This window comes from Lichenostomus cassidix, unplaced genomic scaffold (genome assembly GCF_008360975.1).
Source record: "Lichenostomus cassidix isolate B80296 unplaced genomic scaffold, HeHo_3.0 HiC_scaffold_36, whole genome shotgun sequence".
Classification (NCBI taxonomy): domain Eukaryota; kingdom Metazoa; phylum Chordata; class Aves; order Passeriformes; family Meliphagidae; genus Lichenostomus; species Lichenostomus cassidix.
The window spans coordinates 630,117-651,941 of record NW_028147270.1 but is presented as its reverse complement, the minus strand read 5'-3'; the positions used below and the strand labels follow the sequence as shown (position 1 = coordinate 651,941).

The 21,825-nt window shown below is 57.6% G+C and overlaps 4 protein-coding genes and 1 long non-coding RNA gene across 5 annotated transcripts; 3 read left to right on the top strand and 2 right to left on the bottom strand.

The window, feature by feature from the left end:
• Nucleotides 1-168: 168 nt before the first annotated feature.
• LOC146423733 (uncharacterized) lies at nt 169-515 on the top strand. The gene is made up of 3 exons (XR_014847351.1): nt 169-193; nt 261-288; nt 383-515. It is a non-coding gene; the product is annotated as an uncharacterized LOC146423733 (long non-coding RNA).
• TUFM (Tu translation elongation factor, mitochondrial) lies at nt 447-8,369 on the bottom strand. Its single transcript, XM_085044573.1, has 11 exons — nt 8,242-8,369; nt 7,975-8,009; nt 7,521-7,632; nt 5,834-6,000; nt 4,047-4,151; nt 3,805-3,969; nt 2,882-3,014; nt 2,413-2,517; nt 1,816-1,967; nt 1,381-1,500; nt 447-620 (listed from the first exon to the last, which is right to left on the bottom strand). Exons 1-11 carry the CDS (start codon nt 8,279-8,281, stop codon nt 447-449), a joined length of 1,308 nt encoding a protein of 435 aa, XP_084900699.1. The 5' UTR covers nt 8,282-8,369.
• LOC146423731 (uncharacterized) lies at nt 8,369-12,208 on the top strand. The gene is made up of 8 exons (XM_085044434.1): nt 8,369-8,474; nt 9,106-9,143; nt 11,130-11,175; nt 11,264-11,326; nt 11,412-11,486; nt 11,565-11,606; nt 11,711-11,785; nt 12,027-12,208. Exons 1-8 carry the CDS (start codon nt 8,369-8,371, stop codon nt 12,065-12,067), a joined length of 486 nt encoding a protein of 161 aa, XP_084900560.1. The 3' UTR covers nt 12,068-12,208.
• A 289-nt stretch (nt 12,209-12,497) lies between these two features.
• Nucleotides 12,498-20,205, bottom strand: THOC6 (THO complex subunit 6). The gene is made up of 12 exons (XM_085044587.1): nt 19,974-20,205; nt 19,206-19,270; nt 18,510-18,613; nt 17,494-17,531; nt 16,965-17,013; nt 16,214-16,285; nt 15,352-15,454; nt 14,898-14,947; nt 14,500-14,562; nt 13,856-13,966; nt 12,981-13,109; nt 12,498-12,605 (listed from the first exon to the last, which is right to left on the bottom strand). Exons 1-12 carry the CDS (start codon nt 20,111-20,113, stop codon nt 12,522-12,524), a joined length of 1,008 nt encoding a protein of 335 aa, XP_084900713.1. The 5' UTR covers nt 20,114-20,205; the 3' UTR covers nt 12,498-12,521.
• Nucleotides 20,112-21,786, top strand: LOC146423729 (uncharacterized). Its single transcript, XM_085044433.1, has 4 exons — nt 20,112-20,334; nt 20,443-20,499; nt 20,933-21,034; nt 21,671-21,786. The coding sequence occupies exons 1-4, from the start codon at nt 20,112-20,114 to the stop codon at nt 21,721-21,723; spliced, it is 435 nt and encodes a 144-aa protein (XP_084900559.1). The 3' UTR covers nt 21,724-21,786.
• Nucleotides 21,787-21,825: the final 39 nt, after the last annotated feature.

Here is a 21,825-nt window from a genome sequence, read left to right as displayed (position 1 = left end):
ACCGTGACCCACAGATGCCCCAAAACCCTCCTGAGCAGCTCCACAGCGCAGTGGGGGAGGGGAAGCGGGTGGGGGAGGGGAAGCTGCCCTGCCCCATAGAGGGGGAGGGGCTCTCCTTCCCTCCCCCCCTCGTGGCTCAGAACTTCTCCAGCCCCATAGCAGAGAGGGGAGGAGCTCCCCAGCCCCATAGCAAGTGAGGAGGAGAAATTCCCCAGCCCCATAGCGAGTGGGGTGAGACTCCCCAGCCCCACAGCAGATAGGACAGGAGCTCCCCAGCCCCACAGCGAGGTTAGGAGTTCCCCAGCCCCATAGCAGATGGGGGAGAAGCTCTCCTGCCCCACAGTGGATAGGGGAAGAGCTCCCCAGCCCCACAACAGATGAGTGAGGAGCTCCCCAGCCCCACAGCGAGTGAGGAGCTCCCCAGCCCCACGGCGGGCGGGAGGCGCTCAGCCCCAGCTGACCTCGCGGTCAGCCTCGTCCAGCGGCAGCACTTTGGCCACCACGCCGGTGCCGATGGTCCGCGAGCCGTCGCGCAGCGTGAAGCGCTGCCCTTGCTCCAGCACCATGGGCTGCCGCAGCAGCAGCGTCAGCGCCGCGTCCTCCCCGGGCATCACCAGCTCCTGGGGGGCGCGGGGTGTGGGGTGAGACCCACGGATACTGCTGACCCACAGATCCTCCTGCCCCACGGATACCACTGACCCATGGATCCCCACTGACCCATGGATCCCCACTGACCCACAGATCCTCCTGCCCCACAGATACCACTAACCCGCCCGGCTCGGCCCCACAGATCCCACTGACCCACGGATCCTCACTGACCCACACATCCTCCTGCCCCATGGATACTGCTGACCTGCCCAGCTTAGCCCCATAGATCCCCCTGACCCATGGATACCGCTGACCCGCCCGGCTCAGCCCCACAGAGCCCTACTGACCCACACATCCCCCTGCCCCACAGATGCTCCTACCCCACGGATCCTCCTGCCCCACAGATCCCCACTGACCCATGGATCCCCACTGACCTGCCCGCCTCAGCCCCTAAGATCCCCCTGACCCACAGATCCCCACAGAGCCACCCGGCTCGGCCCCACACATCCCCACTGACCCACAGATCCTCCTGCCCCACACATCTGCCCAGCTCAGCCCCACAGATCCCCACTGACCCACAGATCCCTGCTGACCCGCCTGGCTCGGCCCCACACATCCCCACTGACCCACAGATCCACACTGACCCACAGATCCCTCCCCAGCCCCACAGATCCCTCAGAGCCCCACATTCACCCTCCCCAGCCCCACATTCACCTCCCCAGCCCCACAGATCCCTTCCCAGCCCCACAGATCCCTTCCCAGCCCCACAGATCCCTCCCCAGCCCCACAGACCTTGCCGGGGGGCAGCAGCACCCTGCAGGCGATGTCCCAGGTGTGTGAGAACATCACAGGTGAGTAGTGAGCCACGAAGGGTTTGTGTCTCCCTCCCTCCTGGGGGGAGAGCACGTACACCTGGGGGAGGGGTGAGGGGGGGAGGGGCAGAGGGGGGAGGGGCACAGGGGGGGAGGGGATCAACTCCTGCTCGTGGTTCTGCCCCAAATCCTACCCCAAATCCACCCAGTTTGGTCTCTCCTCCCCCCAGTCCTGCCCCTCACCCACCATTACCCCAATTTTTCTCCTTCTTGTGCACCCCAAATTCTGCCCCACTCACCCCCACTCTGCTCCCTCCTGCCCCACATGCTGAACCCCTACATCCCTCCCCACAGCTCCCCAGTCCTGCCCCACACCCTGCCCCATAGCTCCCCAGTCCTGCCCCACGTCACCCACCTGTGCCTCCACCTTCTGGTGGGGCTGCAGCGTCCCTGGCTGAGCCACAACCATTCCTCGCCTCAGGTCTTCCCGCTTGAGTCCCCTGAGCAGAGCGCCCAGGTTGTCCCCAGCCTCGGCACACTCCAGGCTCTTGTGGAACATCTCGATGCCTGTGGGGTGATGGATTCTGTGGGGTGATGGATTCTGTGGGGTGAGGGATTCTGTGGGGCTGGGTGTGGGGCAGGACTGGGGTTCCATGGGGTTCTATGGGGTTCCATGGGGGTCTATGGGGCAGCAGCTCCCCAGCTTCGGCACACTCCAGGCTCTTGTGGAACATCTCGATGCCTGTGGGGTGATGGATTCTGTGGGGCAGGGTGTGGGGCTGGGTGTGGGGCTGGTTATGGGGCAGGACTGGGGTTCCATGGGGCAGCAGAACCCAGAGGTTGTCCCCAGCTTTGGCACACTCCAGGCTCTTGTGGAACATCTCGATGCCTGTGGGGTGTGGGGCTGGATGTGGGTCACCTGGTGGGTCACTCAGGGGTCACTTATGGGTCGCCCACAAGCTGTGGGTCACTCGTGGGTCACTCGTGGGTCACTCGTGGGTCAGCGCCTCACCTGTGACCACGGAGCGCAGCTGGCGGCCGTAGCCCAGCAGCTCCACCTCGTCCCCCTTCCGGAGAGTTCCGCGCTCCAACGTCCCTGTGACCACTGTGCCGCGGCCTGGCGGGAGGGACAGGTGTGGGGCGGGGCGGGACAGGTGTGATTACCTGTCCCAGGTGTGATTACCTGTCCCAGGTGTCACACAGGTGTGCCACAGGTGTGATTACCTGCCCCAGGTGTGACCCAGGTGTGTTTCAGGTGTGATTACCCATCCCAGGTGTGTGACGCAGGTGTGTGACACAGGTGGGGTTACCTGCCCCAGGTGTGACCCAGGTGTGATTACCCATCCCAGGTGTGCCCCAGGTGGGGTTACCTGTCCCAGGTGTGACACAGATGCAATTACCTGCCCCAGGTGTGTCCCAGGTGTGCCCCAGGTGGAGCTACCCGTCCCAGGTGTGCCGCAGGTGTGCCCAGGTGCGCTCACCTGGGATGGAGTGCACGGCCTCGATGGGCATCAGGCAGGGTCTCTCCAGGTCCCGCGGCGGTTGGGGGATGTGAGAATCCACAGCCTCGAGCAGCTTCAGCACCGACTGCAGCCCCAGCTCGGGGTCACGGTCCTGGGGGGCAGGGGGTCACTACGGGTCAGTTCAGGGTCATTGGGGGTCACTACGGGGCGGTCACTGGTCACCGGGGGTCACTAGGGGGCGGTCATTGGTCACTGTGGGTCACTGCAGGGTGGTCATTAGTCACTGTGGGTCACTATGGGGCAGTTCTGAGTCACTATGGGGCAGTCACTGGTCACTGAAGGTCACTATGGGGTGGTCATTGGTCACTGTGGGTCACTATGGGGCAGTCACTGGTCACTGTGGGTCACTATGGGGCAGTTCAGGGTCACTATGGGGTAGTCATTGGTCACTGTGGGTCATTGTGGGGCAGTTCTGAGTCACTATGGGGCAGTCACTGGTCATTGTGGGTCACTATGGGGCAGTTCAGGGTCACTGTGGGTCACTATGGGGTGGTCATTGGTCACTATGGGGTAGTTCTGGGTTACTGTGGGTCACCTCTCGCTCATTGCGGGTCAGTCACGGTCACACAGGTGTACCCAGGTGTGCCCAGGTGTGTGTCCCTCACCTGCAGGGCGCACAGCGCCGAGCCCACCACTGATGAGCTATTATCAGTCAGTTATTGATCACTATTGATCAGTTATCGATCTCTACCGGTGTCTGTCAATTCCTGCAGGTCAGTAAAGGTTACACAGGTGTGCCCAGGTGTGTGTCCCTCACCTGCAGGGCGCACAGCGCCGAGCCCACCATGGATGAGCTATTATCAGTCAGTTATTGATCACTATCGGTCAGCTATTGATCTGTAGGTCACACAGGTGTATCCAGGTGTGCCCAGGTGCCTCACCTGCAGGGCACACAGCGCCGAGCCCACCACCACAGGTGTTTTCTCCCCGTCGAAGCCGAACTCGCTGAGCAGCTCTCGCACCTCCAGCTCCACCAGCGGCAGCAGCTCGGGGTCGGGAACGGCGTCGGCCTTGTTCAGGTAAACCACCACGTGCCGCACGCCCACCTGCCGGGGCGGGGCCAGGTGAGACCACGCCCCTCTCGCGGCCACGCCCCGCTCACCTGGGGCCACGCCCCGCTCACCTGGCGGGCCAGCAGCAGGTGCTCCCTGGTCTGGGGCATTTGTCCATCCGTCGCGGCCACCACCAGGATGACGCCGTCCAGGGGGGCAGTGCCCGTGATCATGTTCTGGGGGGAATTCGGGGGATTTTGGGTGAGATTTGGGGATTTTGGGGAAATTTGGGGGATTTTGGGTGAAATCTGGGGATTTGGGGTGAAATTTGGGGGTTTGGGAGAAATTTGGGGGATTTTGGGTGAGATTTGGGGGATTTTGGGTGAAATCTGGGGGATTTTGGGTGAAATTACGGGGATTTTGGGTGAAATTTGCAGGATTTTGGGGAAATTTTGGGAGAAATTTGGGGGATTTTGGGTGAAATTTGGGGAAATTCTGTGAGAAATTTGGGGGATTTTGGGAGAAATCTGGGGGATTTTGGGTGATATTTGTGGGATTTTGGGTGAAATCTGGGGGATTTTGGGTAAAATTTGGGAGAAATGCGGGGGATTTTGGGTGAAATCTGGGGGATTTTGGGTGAAATTTGGGGGATTTTGGGTGATATTTGTGGGATTTTGGGTAAAATTTGGGAGAAATTCGGGGGATTTTGGGTGAAAATATGGGGATTTTGGGGAAATTTTGGGAGAAATTTGGGGGCTTTTGGGTGAAATTTGCGGGATTTTGGGAGAAATTTGGGGGCTTTTGGGAGAAACTTGGGGGATTTTGGGTGAAATTTGGGGAAATTTTGGGTGAAATTTCCGGGATTTTGGGGTCTCCCCACCCAAAGGTCATTTCCACAACATCCCCCAATGACCACTGGACAGCACTGAGCACAAATCCCATTTCTTGGGAATTTCATGGTTTTTGGGATCTCCAGACAAGTTCTGGAAGTCCCTGAGAAACATTTAGGGTGAAAATCGGGCAGTTTTGGGATTTTTTAGGAAATTCTGCATTTCCAATTTTGGGTTTTTCTACACATCCCGTCATTCCCCCCTGTGACCACCAGGCGGCGCCACTCAAAACCCCAACCACCAAACAACACAAAACCACCAACACACACCCACCCCCAACCACCACGGCGCCACTCAAAAATCCCCATTTTTAACTGAATTTTATGGGTTTTTTCCTGCAAATTCGGGCAGTTTTGGGGTTTTTCACGAATCCCGTCATTCCCCCAGTGACCACCAGGCGGCGCCACTCAAAAATCCCAATTTTCCACCGATTTTTATAGGGTTTTTTTCCTGCAAAATCAGGCAGTTTTTGGGTTTTTTAGGAGATTCTGTAGTTCCAATTTTGGGTTTTTCACACACCCTGTCATTCCCCCTGTGGCCACCAGGCGGCGCCACTCAAAATGCTCATTTTTCACCGATTTTTATGGGTTTTTTTACTGCAAATTCAGGCAGTTTTGAGTTTTTCATACATCCCGTCATTCCCCCAGTGACCACCAGGAGGCGCCACTCAAAAATCCCAATTTTTCACCGATTTTTATGGGTTTTTTTCTGTGAATTCGGGCAGTTTTGGGGGTTTTTAGGAGATTCTGCAGTTCCAATTTTGGGTTTTTCATACACCCCGTCATTCCCCCAGTGACCACCAGGCAGCGCCACTCAAAAATCCCCATTTTTAGCTGAATTTTATGGGGTTTTTTCCTGTGAATTTGGGCAGTTTTGGGGTTTTTCATACATCCCGTCATTCCCCCCAGTGACCACCAGGCGGCGCCACTCAAACCCCCATTTTCCCCGATTTTTTTCGGGATTTTTTCGGGATTTTTCCCGCGATCTGTGGGATTTTTGGGGACGCCAGGTGAGGGGAAATCGCACACCTTGACGTAGTCGGCGTGCCCGGGGCAGTCGGTGTGGGCGTAGTGCCGTTTCGGGGTGCTGTACTCCACGTGGGCAGCGTTGATGGTGATGCCGCGCGCCTTCTCCTCCGGCGCGCTGTCGATGTCCTCGTAGGGCCGGAACTGCGCCCCTCCCCCCGCCGACAGCACTGCGGGACAGCCGGACATTGTCACCCAGAGATGGTCACCGAGATGGTCATCCCATGCTAGGGACACCCCGAGCCCCAAAAACCCCCAAATTCACACAAAAATCGGCTCAAATTTAGCCCCTCCCCTGCTGACAGCACTGCGGGACAGCCGGACATTGTCACCCAGAGATGGTCATCCCACGCTAGGGACACCCCGAGCCCCAAAAACCCCCAAATTCATAGAAAAATTGGCTCAAATTTAGCTCCTCCCCTCGCCGATAGGACTGCGACATTGTCACCTCGAGATGGTCACTGAGCCCTGAAATGGTCACTGAGCCCCAGAGATCCTCACTGACCCCTCGAGATGGTCACTGACCCCAGGACATGGTCACCCAGAGATGGTCATCCATGCTAGGAAACCCCCGAGACCCAAAAACCCCCAAATTCACCAAAAAATTGGCTCAAATTCAGCCCCTCCCCCTGCTGACAGGACTGCGGAGACACCGAGATGGTCACCTCGAGATGGTCACTGACCACTGAAATGGTCACTGAGCCCAGGACATTGTCACTGACCCCCAGAGATCCTCACTGACCCCTCGAGATGGTCACTGACCCCAGGACATTGTCACCCAGAGATGGTCATCCATGCTAGGGACACCCCGAGCCCCAAAAACCCCCAAATTCATAGAAAAATTGGCTCAAATTTAGCTCCTCCCCCTGCTGACAGCACTGTGGAGACACTGAGATGGTCACCTTGAGATGGTCACTGACCACTTGAGATGGTCACTGAGCCCAGGACATTGTCACCTCGAGATGGTCATCCCATGCTAGGAAACCCCCGAGCCTGAATTTTGGGCTTTTTTTGGAGGAATTTGGGTTTTTTGGGGGGAATTTGGGGGTTTTTTGGTGAATTTTGGGGCTTTTTGGGGGAGTTCTGGCTGGTTTTTGGGGTTTTTTTGGGGAATTTTGGTTTTTTTGGGGGGGCAATTTTTGGGGTTTTGGGTGAATTTTGAGTGAATTTTGGGTTTTTTTGGGAATTTTTGGGTTTTTGGGTGAATTTTGATGGGTTTTGGGTGAATTTGAGGTTTTTCGGGTGAATTTTGGTGTTTTTAGGGTGAATTTTGAGTGAATTTTGGGATTTTTGGGTGAATTTTGGGGTGTTTTTGGGAATTTTTTGGTTTTTTGGTGAATTTTGGGGTTTTTTAGGGTGAATTTGGGTGTTTTTAGGGTGAATTTTTCGTGTTTTTTGGGTGAATTTGGGGTTTTTTGGGGAATTTTGGGTGAATTTTGGGGTTTTTTTGGGTGAATTTTGGTGTTTTTCGGGTGAATTTTGGGTGAATTTTGGGGTTTTTCGGGTGAATTTTTCGTGTTTTTTGGGTGAATTTTGGGTTTTTCGGGTGAATTTCGGTGGTTTTTTGGTGAATTTTGTAGGTTTTTTGGGTGAACATTGTGGGGAATTTCAGGTTTTTTCGGGAATTTTGGTTTTCCAGGGTGAATTTCGGGTTTTTCAGGTGATTTTTGGGTTTTTTCCCGTTCCTCACCCCTGGTGATCGCCGCGGTCAGCGTGGTCTTGCCGTGGTCAACGTGCCCGATGGTGCCAACGTTCAGGTGAGGTTTGTCCCTCACGAAGGCAGCTTTGCTCCGGGGGGGAGCCTGGAGAGACCCCCGAGGTGGGAGAGGAGTCAGGAATCCCAGTTTGCCCGAAATCCGCGGAAATTCACCCAAAACCCGCCCGGAGATCCCAAAACTGACCCAAAACTGACCCAAAATTGACAAAAATCGACCCAAAATCGACCCAAAACCGACTCAAAATCGACTCAAAATCCCACCCCGAGCCGCCGAACCCCCGCGAATTCCAGTCTAACCCCAAAATCCCCTCAGAAATTCCCCAAATTTCCCTAAATTTCCCCAAATTTCCCCCTTTAAAGGCTCTCAGTCCCTCAGGACAATGGAAACCCCAAACTGCCCTCAGACCCTCCCGCGTTCCCCTCTCACCGTGCTCAGGACTCGCAGGCCGCGGCCGCGCAGGGCTGTGGGGCGAAAAAAAAAAAGGGGAATTTAGGAGATTTGGGAATTTTTGGGATTATTTTTGGGATTTTGGCGATTTGGGGTCGCGGGTGACCCGCGCGGCCTTGACCTTCATCCCCCCCGCCGCCTCCCGGCCTCCCCCAGCCCGCCCTCGGGCACCGCCCGCCCTCCCGGACCCCGAATCCCCACAGAAAACCCCAAAATCGCGCGAATTCGCCCCAAATTCCGCCGCACCGCCGAGCGCCCCGCGGAGCACCGCCGCGGGCAGCGCCATCTTCGACCCGCCGCGCCGGAAGTGCCCCTCAGGCGGCTTCCGGCGGCGCTCCGCCCGCTCTGTCCCGTTTCCCGCCGGCGCAGCTCGATGGTTTCCCCCCGCGCCGCTCCGGCCGCGCCGCCGCTCTCGGTGGTGCTGGAGGACCCCGGAAAGCGCGCGGAGCCGCTCTGGGCGCCCCGGAGGACTCGACTCGGTGGTGTTGGAGGACTCGGAGTGGGGGAGCAGCGCGGAGAGCTCCGGGAGTTCCGAAAATCCCCAAAAAATGACCCAAAAAAACCCAAATCCCACCTGGGCCTCAAGGCCTCTTCTCCGCCAAACCCTCAGGGTCCCCCGGCTCCCCCCAAAGTGTCCCTCGTCACCCCCAAACCCTCCCATCCCCCCTTCTCTCACTTCCTCCTCCCCCAGCAAACTTCCCCTCCCCCCAAAATCCCCCAAAATCCACCCAAATCCCCCCAAAATCCCCGCGGGGGGAGGGGCGGAGCAGCCTCCCGGTGTGGGGGAGGGTCGCAAGGGGGGGGAGGGGCTGATTTGGGTGGGGAGGGGCGGATTAGGGTGGGGGGAGGGGCGGAATTTTGGGAGCCCCTCTATTTTTGGGGTGGGGGAGGGGCGGCCGTCACGCTCCGGGGGGTCCCCGCGGGAGGTGACGTCACGTCCTGGGGGGCTGGGGTGGGGGAGGGGCGGATGGCGGCGCTCTGGGGGCTCCTGGTGGCGCTGGTGGCGCTGGGGGGGGGCGGGGGGGGGCAGCCCGGGGTGACCCCGGAATCTGGGGGGGAGGAAATCCCAAATTTTGGGGTTTCGGGAACCCCCCGGAGCGACAACGTGAGCGGCTGGGGGGGAGGGGCAGCAGCCCCCCCGGCGGGAGGTGAGGGAGGGGATTTTGGGGGATTTGGGGGGATTTTGGGGGGATTTTGGGGGATTTCGGGTGGATTCGGGTGGATTTTTGGGGGATTTGAGTGGGATTTTGGGTTGGATTTTGGGTGGGACTTGTGTTTGATTTGGGAGGATTTGGGTGAGATTTGGGTTGGATTTTGGGGTTGGATTTGGGGGGATTTTGGGGTTGGATTTTGTGTTAGATTTGGTGAGATTTTGGGTTGGATTTTGGGGGATTTGGGGTGGATTTGGGTGAGATTTGGGTTGGATTTTGGGGTTGGATTTTGGATGGGGTTTGCGTGGCATTTCGGTGGGATTCGAGTGGGATTTTGGGTTAGATTTGGGGGAATTTGGGGTGAGATTTAGGTGGGATTTGGGGGGCGATTTGGATGAGATTTTGGGTTGGATTTTGGGTGAGATTTGGGTGAGATTTTGGGTTGGATTTTGGGTGTTTTGGGTGGCATTTCGGGTGGGATTTCGATGGGTCTATAGGGTGAGATTTTGCGGTTTTTTGGGGGGATTTGGGTTGGATTTCAGAGGTTTTGGGTTGGATTTAGGGGATTTTGGGTTGGATTTAGGGGATTTCGATGGGTCTAGGGTGAAATTTTACATTTTTCAGGGGGATTTGGGTGGATTTTGGGTTGGATTTTGCGTGTTTTGGGGGTTTTGGGTGGAATTTAGCAGATTTTGATGGGTCTAGGGTGAGATTTTGTGGTTTTTGGGGGGATTTGGGTGGATTTTGGGTGAGTTTGGGTTGGATTTCAGGGATCTCGATGGGTCTAGGGTGGGATTTTTTATTTTTTCGGGGGATTTGGGTGGATTTTGGGGGTTTTGGGTTGGATTTAGGGGATTTCGATGGGTCTATTTTGTGTTTTTGGGTGAGATTTTGTGGTTTTCGGGGGGATTTGGGTGGATTTTGGGTTGAATTTTGGGTGTTTTGGGTGGAATTTAGCAGATTTTGATGGGTCTAGGGTGAGATTTTGTGTTTTTTGGGGCGGGGGTCCCGCGGGTGACCCCAGAGTGACCCCAAACTCTCCCCGCAGTGCCCTGGGGGCTCCGGGGGTCTCTGGGGGCTTTGGCTGCAGCTTACCTGGGGCTGGGGGGGGCAGTGCTGGTGGGGCTGTGCCGGCGGCACCGAGGTGAGACCCCAGACTGGGGATCTGGGGGTTTGAGACCCCAAACTGGGGATTTGGGGGGCTGGGAGCCAAAAATTGGGGAAAAGGGGGATTTGGGGGTTTGAGACCCCAAAATTGGGGATTTGGGGTCTGGGAGCCCAAATTGGGGGGCTGGGGGATTTGGGGGTCTGGGATCTGAAATTAGGGATTTGGGGGCTGGGAGGCAAAACTGGGGGTAAAAGGGGGATTTGGGACCCGAAATTGGGGGAAAAGGGGGATTTGGGGGTCTAGGAGCCCAAATTGGGGAAAAGGGGGATTGAGGGTCTGGGAGCCCAAATTGGGGGATTTGGGGAGGGATTTGGGGGCTGGGACCCGAAATTGGGGGAAAAGGGGGATTTGGGGGTCTAGGAGCCCAAATTGGGGGGAAAAGGGAGGATTTGGGGGTCTGGGAGCCCAAACTGGTGGGAGGAGAACCCAAATCGGGTGGTTGGGTCACAATTTGGGGGATTGGGATCCAAACCGGGGGGGTGAAACCCAAATTTGGGGAGCAAAGATCCGTATTTGGGGTTGGGGGAATCGGACTCGAACTGGGGGTCGAACCGAGATTTTGGGTGGGAATTTGGGGGGTGGGACTCGGATTTTGGGGTTCACACCCAAATTTTGGGGGGTTCAGACCTGAATTTTGGGTGGTTGGATCCAAATTTTGGGTGATTGGATCCAAATTTGGGGTGGGTGGGACTCAGATTTTGGGGGTTCAGGCCCGAATTTTGGGGGAGGGGCTCTCCCGGGGGGTCACGGCCGATTTTGGGGAGGGGGGTGAGGCCCAGCCGCCCCTCCCCCCCTCACCGTTTCCCCTCCCCCAGCCCTGCAGAGCCGGAAGCGCCGCAGAGTCCAGCGGGGAGCGGCCAGGTGGGGGAGGGGCGGGGCCATGGGGTGGGGGAGGGGCGCTCCGGGACCCTCCCCCCAACCGCTGCCCCTCCCCCTTCTCCCCCCCCAGGTTTTTTCGGGTTTCTCCCCAGGAGACCCAAAATCCCTACGGGAACGTCCCGGGACCCCGTGAGTCCAAAATCCCCCCAAAATCACCCCAAAAATCACCCAAAATCACCCCGAACCCCTCCCCCCACTGACCCCACCGCTCCCCCCAGGCCCCTCCCCCGCGTTCCCCGCCCCCCAGGAGGAGGAGGAGGAGGAGGATGAAGGCTATGAGGACCCCGAGAGCGGTGAGTGGGGAGGGTCAGTGGGGAGGGGCTCTGGGAGTCGCCCCTCCCCCCCCACTGACCCTCCCCCTCCCCCCGCAGGGAGCTACGAGAATGAGCCAGGAGCGCTGGGGGGAGGGGCAGGTAAAGGTGGGGGAGGGGCGGGGTGGGGGATGGGGGGGGCAGACTCGCCCCTCCCCCACTCCCCTCCCCTCCCCCCCCACGGCTGACGCCCCTCCCCCCCCCAGGGTGGCCCTACGAGGTGATGGCGGCGGGGGAGGGGCGGCGAGAGAACCCCTGGAGGGGGAGGGGCGGCGAGGAGGGTGAGGAGGGGGGAGGGGCGGCCTGGGGGGGGGAGGGGCATTGGGTGGGGGAGGGGCTGCTCGAGTTGGGGGAGGGGCAAATTGGGGTGGGGAGGGGTGAATTGGGGGAGGGGCAGGTTGGGGGAGGGGCAGGTTGGGGGAGGGGCAGGTTGGGGGAGGGGGTTGGGGGGGGAGGGCGAACCCAGGTGTGACAGGAGTGTCCCCACTGACGCCCCTCCCCCTCTCGCCCTGCCCCCCACAGACGCTGCTTCCTACGAGAACATGGAGGGGCCTTTGGGCTGAGCCCTCCCCCACCCCGCAGCCCCTCCCCCACCCCGCAGCCCCTCCCCCACCCCGCAGCCCCTCCCCCACCCTGCAGCCCCTCCCCCACCCTCGCTGCACCTCCCCCACTGCAAAAATGACCAAAACCTCAGTTTTTGTATAAAAAACCAGATTTGTATCAAACTGGCTGTGACTGGATGTTCCCAGGTGTCCCCAGATGTCCCCAGGTGGCCCCAGGTGTCCCTGAGGGTTCCCAGGTGTCCTCAGGGTGTCCCCAGGTGTGTCACAGGTGTGTCCCCAGGTGTCCCTGAGGGTTCCCTGGAGGTCCCCAGGTGTCCCCAGGTGTGTCCCCAGGTGTCCCTGGGGGTCTCAGCGTGTACCCAGGTGTGTCACAGGTGTGTCCCCAGGTGTCCCCAGGTGTCCCTGAGGGTTCCCAGGATGTCCCCAGGGTGTCCCCAGGTGTCCCCAGGTGTGCTCAGGTGAAGCACAGCGAGAACGCTCGATAGCCCAGGTTGGTGAAAACGTCGATTTTTGGGCTATTTCCGGCCACCGTCAGCACCTGGGGGCGGGGCCGAGTCAGGACACGCCCACTGCGGCCACGCCCCTTCGAACCAGTCAAACCACACCCATTCTGCTTGAGGCCACGCCCACTCGCTTTAAGCCACTCCCACTTTATGCCACACCCACCAGCCTCACCCAGCCCTGGCCACACCCACCCAGCCACACCCATCACTTTAAGCCACACCCATTTAAATTTAAGCCACGCCCAGTCATCCCAAGCCCCTCCCCTTTAGGCCACACCCACGGCCACGCCCACCCCATGGCCACACCCACCCAGGTTGGCCCAGAAGAGTGTGGGGAAGGGGGAGAATGAGATTTAACCCCAATTTGCATAGCCCCGCCCCCAGCCCCGCCCCGGCCCCGCCCAGCTCACCTGGTGCTCAGGTGAGCGCGGGTGCAGGCAGAGGCTGCGCAGGGCGGGAGGTGACACAGGGACCCTCCCCCTGACGTCACCGCTGAGCTGCAGCAGGTGCAGGGCGGGGCCAACGCCGCCTGCCAGCACCTGGGGGGAGACTGGGTTATACTGGGGGGACTGGGAGGGACTGGATGGGACTGGGAGGGAGGGACTGGGGGGAACTCGGTTATACTGGGGGAACTGGGAGCACTGGGAATGGACTGGGGGGACTGGGAGAGACTGGGGGTACTGGGAATGGACTGGGAATGGACTGGGTTATACTGGGTTATACTGGGGGAACTGGGAATGGACTGGGGGGAACTGGGAATGGACTGGGGGAACTGGGTTATACTGGGGGAACTGGGGGCACTGGACCCACCCCAATTTCGCCCCCAGTCATCCCAAATCTGGTTTGGGATGCAAAACATGGGACTGGGATGAACCTGATCAATACTGGTTTATACTGGTTTATACTGGTTTAGACTGGTTCATACTGGGTCAGACTGGTTTATACTGGTTTATATTGGATCAGACTGGTTTATACTAGTTTATACTGATTCCTACTGGTTTATACTGGTTCATACTGGTTCATACTGGTTCATACTGGCTCATGCTGGTTCATACTGGTTTATACTGGTTCATACTGGTTCATACTGGTTGGGACTGGCTCATACTGGCTCATACTGGTTTATACTGGTTCATACTGGCTCATAGTGGTTTATACTGGTTCATACTGGTTCATACTGGTTCATACTGGTTCACACTGGTTCATACTGATTCATACTGGTTCATACTGGCTCATACTGGCTCACACTGGTTCACACTGGTTCAGACTGGTCGGGACCGGGACTCACCAGGTCCTGGTGGAAGAGGGCGTGGTGCTGCGGGGGGGGGAGGGGGAACACCGTGGTCGGTGTCACCGAGCGCAGGTGCCACAGGGTCAGGGCGGGGCCGCCGCCGCACACCTGGGGGCAAAGGTCACCCAGGGGTCAAGGGGGAGAACCTCCTCACAGCCCCGCCTACCTCCCTTAAGCCCCGCCCATTCCCCCGAGTCCCCTCCCCCTCCACGTGACCCCCTCGAAACACCGAAAATGCCCCAAAAATCACACCGAAATGAGCTAAAAACATCCTGAAACTATCCAAAATATCCCCAAAACACCCCAAAATCACACAGAAATGAACCCAAAATGTCCCGAAATTCTCCAAAATATCCCCCAAAACACCCCAAAATCACACTGAAATGAGCTAAAAACATCCTGAAATTATCCAAAATATCCCCAAAACACCCCAAAATCACACCGAAATGAACCCAAAATATCCTGAAATTATCCAAAACACCCCAAAACACCCCCCTTTGAAGCCCCTCCCACCCAATTAACCCACTTAAACCCCTCCCCTTTGCAGTCAGCCCCACCCCCTTTAGCCCCACCCCCTTTAGCCCCTCCCCCTTAGCCACTCCCCTTTAGCCACGCCCCCTCTTTTAGCCCCTCCCCCTTACCATCCAGTCGCTCTCGGTGGCCAAACAGCGAATCCACTTGCCCAGCTGGGGGCGGCTGCACTCCTGCGGCACAACGCACCAGCAAGGACCAGTAAGGACCAGTAAGGACCAGTAGGGGGCAATGCGAGACCTTCCAGTCCCTCCCAGTTCATTCCCAGTCCATCCCAGTTCCCCCAGTTCACTCCCAGTCCCTCCCAGTCCATCCCAGTTCCCCCCAGTTTATTCCCAGTCCTTCACAGTCCTTTCCAGTTCATTCCCAGTCCCTCCCAGTCCCTCCCAGTTCCCCCAGTTCATTCCCAGTCCATCCCAGTCCCTCCCAGTTCCATCCCAGTCCATCCCAGTTAATTCCCAGTCCCTCCCAGTCCCTCCCAGTCCCTCCCAGTTCCCCCAGTTCCCACCTGGTACTTGTGCACCTCGATCAGCTGCACCTGCGATCCTGTGCGGAGATCTGCAGGGATTTTGGGGTCATTTGGGGCGATTTGGGGCAATTTGGGGAGTTCCTCACCCCAGAGCCGCAGGGAAGAGGTTCGGGGTGGATTTTGGGGTGATTTTGGGTGCTTTTGGGGCGTTCCTCACCCCAGAACCGCAGGGGGGTTCTCAGGATTATTTTAGGGGTGGATTTTGGGGTGATTTTGGGTGATTTCAGGTCGTTCCTCACCCCAGAGCCGCAGGGAAGGAGTTAGGGGTGGATTTTGGGGTGATTTTGGGTCGTTCCTCACCCCAGAGCCGCAGGGAAGGAGTTAGGGGTGGATTTTGGGGTGATTTTGGGTCGTTCCTCACCCCAGAGCCGCAGGGAGGGGGTTAGGGGTGATTTTGGGGTGATTTTGGGGTATTTTGGGGTGATTTCCTCACCCCAGAGCCGCACCGTTCCGTCCTCTCCCCCCGACAGCACCTGCGGCAGTTGCTCCCGAAGAGCCACGACGTGGACGAGGTCCTGGTGACCCCTGAGCTCGTGCTGGGGACACCGAAATCAGCCCCGGGACCCCCAGAATCCCCCCAAATCCCCCCAGAATCCCCCAAAATCCCCCCAGAATCCCCCCAAATCCCCCCCAGAATCCCCCCAGAATCCCCCCCAGAACCCCCAGACTCACCCAGACCCCACAAACCCCCCAAAACCTCCCCAAATTCCCTTGGGACCACCCAGACCTCCCCCAAAAAAACCCCCTGGGATCCACAGAGTTCAAAATCCCCCAAATCCCCCTCAAATCCCACAAGGTCATGGTGTCCCCCACTTTGTGCCGCAGGAGATCCCCAAGATCCCCAGGATCCCCAAAATAACCCCAGGATCCCCAAAATAACCCCCAGATTCACCCTGACCCCAAAATTCCCCTGGGACCCCCAAAATCCTCCCCAGGACCCCCAAAATAATCCCAAAACCCGCCCCAGATTCACCCTGACCCTAAAATCTGCCCTAGGACCCCAAAATCACCTCCAGAACCCCCAAAATCACCCCAGGATCCCCAAAATAACCCCAGGATCCCCAAAATAACCCCCAGATTCACCCTGACCCCAAAATCCTCCCCAGGACCCCAAAATCACCCCAAAACCCCCAGATTCATCCTGATTCAGGATCACCTGATCCCAAATCCCCAAATCCCCAAATCCCCCAAACTCTCTCCAGTTTCAAATCCCCCAAACCTCCCCATTTCAAATGCCCCAAACCTCCCTGAGACCCCAAATCCCCCAAATCCCCCCAAATCCCCCAAATCCTCACGGTGAACGTTCCGCTCTCCAGGTCCAGCACTCTCACAGCCCCATCCCCCCCCGCCAGGGCCACCCAGTGATCCTGGGGAGCGAATTTGGGGTCTGGGGGATCCCAAAAAATGGGGGATTCCCCAAAAAAATGGGGGATTCCCCAAACCCTGGGGAGGCCCCCCAGAATTTGGGGGGATTCGAGTCCTTCCCACCCCAAAATTCCGAAATCTCCCCACAGGAGACACACAGGGGTTGGGGGAGGGGAAACTGGGGGTGTCTGGGGGAGGGTTTGGGGATTTTGGGGGGTTTTGGGGGTTTTGGGGAGGTTCTGGGGGGTAACAGGGTTTTTTCAGGGAGGGTTTTGGGCATTTTGGGTGGAGCCGAGGGGATTTTGGGGTTCCAAAGACAGGATTTTGGGATCCCAGGGGGGTTTTGGGGAGGGTTAGGGTATTTTTGGGGAAGGTCTTGACAACATTTCGGTGAGGTTTTGGGGTATTTTTGGGTATTTTTTTGGTATTTTTTGGGTATTTTGGGGTATTTTGGTGTATTTTTGGGTGTTTTGGGGTATATTTGGTATTTTGGGGTATTTTTTTGGTATTTCGGGGTATTTGTTGGGGTATTTCTGGGGTATTTTGGTGTAATTTTGGGGTATTTTGGAGGTATTTTTGGGTATTTTTTTGTATTTTGGGGTATTTTGGGGTACTTTTGGGGTATTTTGCAGTATTTTTGGGGTATTTTTGGGTATTTTTGGGGGTCCCAAGGAGCCTCACCCTCTGGTTCACCTCCAGCCCGTTGATCTCTGGAACCTCAAGGCTGCTCCTGGTGGGGGGAGGGGCGGATTTGGGGGATTCCCAACCCCCACCGACCCCCCCTGACCCCCCCTGAGCCCCTCGGGGGATCCCCGAGCTCGGGGAGACCCCAAAACCACCCCAAAACCAACCCAAAATCACCCCAAATCCACCCAAAATCACCCAAATCCACCCTAAATCACCCAAAAATCACCCCAAATCCACCCAAAACCACCCAAATCCACCCCAAAACCACCCAAATCCACCCCAAATCCACCCCAAAACCACCCCAAAACCACCCCAAAATCACCCCAAATCCACCCCAAAACTACCCAAAACCACCCAAATCCACCCAAAACCACCCCAAATCCACCCCAAACCACCCCAAATCCACCCCAAATCCACCCAAAATCACCCAAATCCACCCAAAACCATCCCAAAACCACCCAAAATCACCCAAATCCACCCCAATCCACCCAAATCCACCCCAAATTTGGGTTTTCCCCTTTACCTGCAGGGAGGGCGGCGAGTCCAGAGCTCCCGACAGCCCTGCGGGAGGGGAGGAGAGCTCAGAGGGGAACCCAAAATCCAGGGGGGAATTTGGGGGGAATTTGGGGATCCTGGAGGAAGGATTTGGGTGTTTTCGGGGAGGTTTTGGGGTCCCAGGGGGGTTTGGGGCTGTTTTAGGGTGTTTGAGGGGGAAGTTGTGCATCCCAGGGGTGTTTGGGGCAGGATTTGGGGCATTTTGGGATGTTTTGAAGCTTCCTGGGATGTTTGGGGTGTTTTGGGGGATGTTTTGGAGAATTCCAGGGTGTTTTCAGGTCAGATTTGGGTGGTTTTGTGTGATTTTGGGCGGTTTTGGGGTGATTTTGGGTGATTCTGGGGTGATTTTGAATGATTTTGGGGTGTTTTTGGGTGGTTTTGGGTGATTTTGGGGTGATTTTGGGTGATTTTTGGGTGATTTTGGGTGATTTTAGGGTGTTTTTGGGGTGATTTTAGGTGATTTTGGGGTGGTTTTGGGTGATTTTGGGGTGATTTTGTGTGATTTTGGGTGTTTTTGGGTGATTTTTGGGTGATTTGTGTTGATTTTGGGGTGATTTTGGGTGATTCTGGGTGTTTTTGGGGTGATTTTGGGTGTTTTTGGGGTGATTTTGGGTGATTTGGGGTGATTTTGGGTGGTTTTGGGTGTTTTTGGGTGATTTTGGGTGATTTTGGGGTGTTTTTGGGTGATTTTGGGGTGTTTTTGAATGATTTTGGGGTGATTTTGGGTGATTTTGGGTGATCTTGGGGTGATTTGGGGTGATTTTGGGGTGCTTTTGGGTGTTTTTGGGGTGATTTTAGGGTGATTTTGGGGTGATCTTGGGTGGTTTTTGGGTGATCTTGGGGTGTTTTTGGGTGATTTTGGGTGTTTTTGGGTGATTTTGGGTGATTTTGGGGTGATTTTGGGGTGATTTTGGGTGATTTTGGGTGATTTTGGGGTGATTTTGAGTGATTTTGGGGTGTTTTTGGGTGGTTTTGGGGTCCCACCTTGCGCCCCAGCTCCGCCCAGCCCCAGCCCCGAATCTCGCCGTCGCTGCCGCTCAGCAGGAGTCGCTCCGTGGAAGCCAAAGAATACACAGGGCCGGTGTGGGCTGCGGGGACACACCAGTACGGACCAGTATGGACCAGTATGGACCAGTATGGACCAGTTCAGACCAGTATAGACCAGTATAGAGTAGTTCAGACCAGTTCAGACCAGTTCAGAGCAGCACAAGCCATTTTAGACCAGTTCAGACCAGTATGGACCAGTTCAGACCAGTTCAGACCAGCAGAGGTCACTGCAGACTGACCGGCCGGGACTGACCAGTACAGGCACTGGGGGATCCCAGTCTGGCTCAATCCATCCCAGTATAACCCAGTTGCTCCCAGTCCCTCCCAGTATAACCCAGTTTGCTCCCAGTATAACCCGGGCTGCTCCCAGTTCCCCCCAGTTCCCCTCCGGTCACTCCCAGTCCCTCCCAGTATCACCCAGGGTGCTCCCAGTATAACCCAGTTCCCTCCCAGTCCCTCCCAGTCGCTCCCAGTCCCTCCCAGTATAACCAAGGGTGCTCCCAGTATAACTCAGTTCCCTCCCAGTTCGCCCCCAGTTGCTCCCAGTATAAACCAGTCACTCCCAGTATAACCCGGGCTGCTCCCAGTCCATCCCAGTATAACCCAGTCGCTCCCAGTCCCTCCCAGTCTCACCCCTGAACACATTCACAGGTCTGCGATTTTCCTCCTTTGCCTCAGCGCTGAGAGCAGCCGAGAGCCTGGGGGGAGAGAGGGGAGAGAATCGCGATTTATTGTCCTGATTTATCACAATTTATCCTGATTTATCGCGATTTACTGTCCTGATTTATCCTCATTTATCCTCATTTATCATCCCGATTTATCCTGATTTATCGTGATTTATCCTGATTTATTCTCATTTATCCCAATTTATCCTGATTTATCCCGATTTCTCGCGGGTCTCTCGCTCTTCATCCCGAGGTTCATCCCGGTTTTTATCTCTCCGTTCCTCCCGGAAATTCGCGCTGCGCATCCCGGGAGTTCATCCCGGTTATTCCCGGTTTATCCCGCATTAATTCCCGGGTTTATCCCGCGGTTATTCCGAGCTTTATCCCGCGGTTATTCCCGGTTTATCCCGCTTCTTTTTCCCGCTGTTCCCGGTGTTTATCCCGGTATTTTCCCGGTGCTATTCCCGGTAATTCCCGAGACTCATCCCGCCGTTTATCCCGGTTCATCCCGATATTTCTCCCCTCCTTTTTCCCGCTAATCCCGGTGCTCATCCCGCTGTTTATTCCGGTTTTTCCCGGTGCTTTTCCCGTTTTTTCCCGATATTTTCCCCCTATTTTTCCCGCTAACCCCGGTGCGATTCCCGGCGCCGTTCCCGCTCTTTATCCCGGTGTTTCCCCGCTGTTATCCCTGGCGCCATTCCCGGGGTTTTTCCCGCCGCGGCTGTCGCGACAGTACCCGAATATCGCGATCTCGCCGAAGTCGTTCCCGGCCGCCAGGAAGCGGCCGCAGGGCGCGGCGCTCTGCGCCAACACCGACACGTGCAGCAGCTGCCGCGCGCGCCGCACGCCGCCCGGCACCGGGCCCAGCGACGACATGTCGCGACAGAGCGCCGCGGGTGACGTCACGCCGCGGGAAACGCCCCGGTGCCGGCGGAGCGGGGCGGCGTCGCGCGGCGATGACGTACGGAGAGCGCGGGGCGGCGCGCCGCGGATGACGCAGGAGGCGCGCGCTTCCTCCCCGCGGGGCACGCCGGGAGTTGTAGTTCCGCCGCGGCCGGAGGTGACCGGATGGAGCCGGCGCGAGGCGGCGGCGGGGGGTGAGGGGGGGATTGGGGGGATTTTGGGGGATTTTGGGGGATTTTGGGGCGATTTGGGGGTCGCGGGGAGGGGCCGGACCCCCCCTGACCTCCCCGTGACCCCTGCAGGGCTCCCCCCCGGCCTCCCGCGCCCGGCGAGAAACGGAGACCGGCGGAGTGCGAGGGGTGAGCGGGGAGGGGAACTGGGGGAACTGGGGGGGACTGGGATAGACTGGGAGGGACTGGGGGGGACTGGGTTATACTGGGGGGGACTGGGAGGGAACTGGGAGGACACTGGGGTGGTCGGGAGGCAGCGCTCCCGGTCCGCACCCGTTTATTGCAGCTCACAGCGGTCAGTTTGGGGCTATTCCGGTTCGCACTGGTCAGTTTTGGGCTATTCCGGTTCCCACTGGTCACTCTTGGACTATTCCAGTTCCCAGCGGTCACTCTGGGGCTATTCCAGCTCACAGTGGTCACTCTGGGGCTATTCCGTGGTCACTCTGGGGCTATTCCGGTTCCCAGTGGTCAGTTTTGGGCTATTCCGTGGTCACTCTGGGGCTATTCCAGCTCACAGTGGTCAGCTTTGGGCTACTCCTGCTCACGCTGACCGTTCCCCCAGGCCGCGGCTGCCCAAGCAGGGACTGTCCGAAGCTGCTGCGGCCGCTCGGCTCCGGGCATTGCCAGCCCAGCATGACCACGGCTACAGCGGGAACGGCCTCAGGTACCGGGAAAGAAATGCCGGGAAATAATAACGGGAAAGAAATAACGGGAAAGAAATAACGGGAAATAATAACGGGAAATGGGGAAATAATACAGGAAAATAACGGGAAATAACGGGAAAAATACAGGGAAATAATACAGGGAAGAAACGGGGAAATACCGGGAAATAATACCGGGATGTAATACCGGGAAATAACGGGAAATACCGGGAAATGCCGGGAAATAACGGGAAACTGGGAAATCCTGGGAAACGGGGAAATACCGGGAAATGCTGGGAAATGCCAGGAAATACCGGGAAACGGGGAAATCCTGGGAAACAGGGAAACCCCGGAAAATCCCGGGAAATGGGGAAAAGCTGGGAAATCGGGGGAAAAATCGGGAACGGGGCGGGGCTAAACCATCATTGGGATGGGCAAAGGGCGGGGCCAAGGCGGTGGGCGTGGCCAGAGAATGAATTATGCAAAGAGGGCGGGGTCATTGCGGTGTGGGCGGGGCTAATGCAAATGAGGCTGGGTGGGTAACGGGATGTGGGCGAGGCGAGGGAACGGGGGCGGAGCCATCCCTGGGGACACTTTTGGGAGGTTTGGGGACGTTTTTGGGATCCAGCCCCACCCCCAGCCCATCTTTCCCCCCCCAGGCTCCCCCCGCCCTGAGGACACGCCCCCCGCCCCTCCCCCACCGCCGATGTAGGGGGGGGAGGGGCACCCCAGAATTCGGGATTTCTCCCCAAATAAACTCAGCGATTCCTCCCCACCGCCGAGTGGTTCTTCAGGGGAACAAACACCAAAAAAA

What these genes read in the sequence shown, in the direction of transcription:
- TUFM (XM_085044573.1), bottom strand. Translation starts at nt 8,281, where the DNA reads ATGGCGCTGCCCGCGGCGGTGCTCCGCGGGGCGCTCGGCG. An exon ending in GCCTGCGAGTCCTGAGCACG is followed by an intron (nt 7,633 to 7,974) that starts GTGAGAGGGGAA and finishes GGGTCTCTCCAG; the next exon opens with GCTCCCCCCCGGAGCAAAGC. An exon ending in GCTGCGCTCCGTGGTCACAG is followed by an intron (nt 1,968 to 2,412) that starts GTGAGGCGCTGA and finishes ATCACCCCACAG; the next exon opens with GCATCGAGATGTTCCACAAG.
- LOC146423731 (XM_085044434.1), top strand. Translation starts at nt 8,369, where the DNA reads ATGGTTTCCCCCCGCGCCGCTCCGGCCGCGCCGCCGCTCTCGGTGGTG. An exon ending in AGCAGCCCCCCCGGCGGGAG is followed by an intron (nt 9,144 to 11,129) that starts GTGAGGGAGGGG and finishes CCCCTCCCCCAG; the next exon opens with CCCTGCAGAGCCGGAAGCGC. An exon ending in AGCGCTGGGGGGAGGGGCAG is followed by an intron (nt 11,607 to 11,710) that starts GTAAAGGTGGGG and finishes TCCCCCCCCCAG; the next exon opens with GGTGGCCCTACGAGGTGATG.
- LOC146423729 (XM_085044433.1), top strand. Translation starts at nt 20,112, where the DNA reads ATGTCGCGACAGAGCGCCGCGGGTGACGTCACGCCGCGGGAAACGCCC. An exon ending in AGACCGGCGGAGTGCGAGGG is followed by an intron (nt 20,500 to 20,932) that starts GTGAGCGGGGAG and finishes CCGTTCCCCCAG; the next exon opens with GCCGCGGCTGCCCAAGCAGG. An exon ending in TACAGCGGGAACGGCCTCAG is followed by an intron (nt 21,035 to 21,670) that starts GTACCGGGAAAG and finishes TTCCCCCCCCAG; the next exon opens with GCTCCCCCCGCCCTGAGGAC.
- THOC6 (XM_085044587.1), bottom strand. Translation starts at nt 20,113, where the DNA reads ATGTCGTCGCTGGGCCCGGTGCCGGGCGGCGTGCGGCGCGCGCGGCAG. An exon ending in GGCTGGAGGTGAACCAGAGG is followed by an intron (nt 16,286 to 16,964) that starts GTGAGGCTCCTT and finishes TTCGCTCCCCAG; the next exon opens with GATCACTGGGTGGCCCTGGC. An exon ending in CCACCGAGAGCGACTGGATG is followed by an intron (nt 13,967 to 14,499) that starts GTAAGGGGGAGG and finishes CTTTGCCCCCAG; the next exon opens with GTGTGCGGCGGCGGCCCCGC.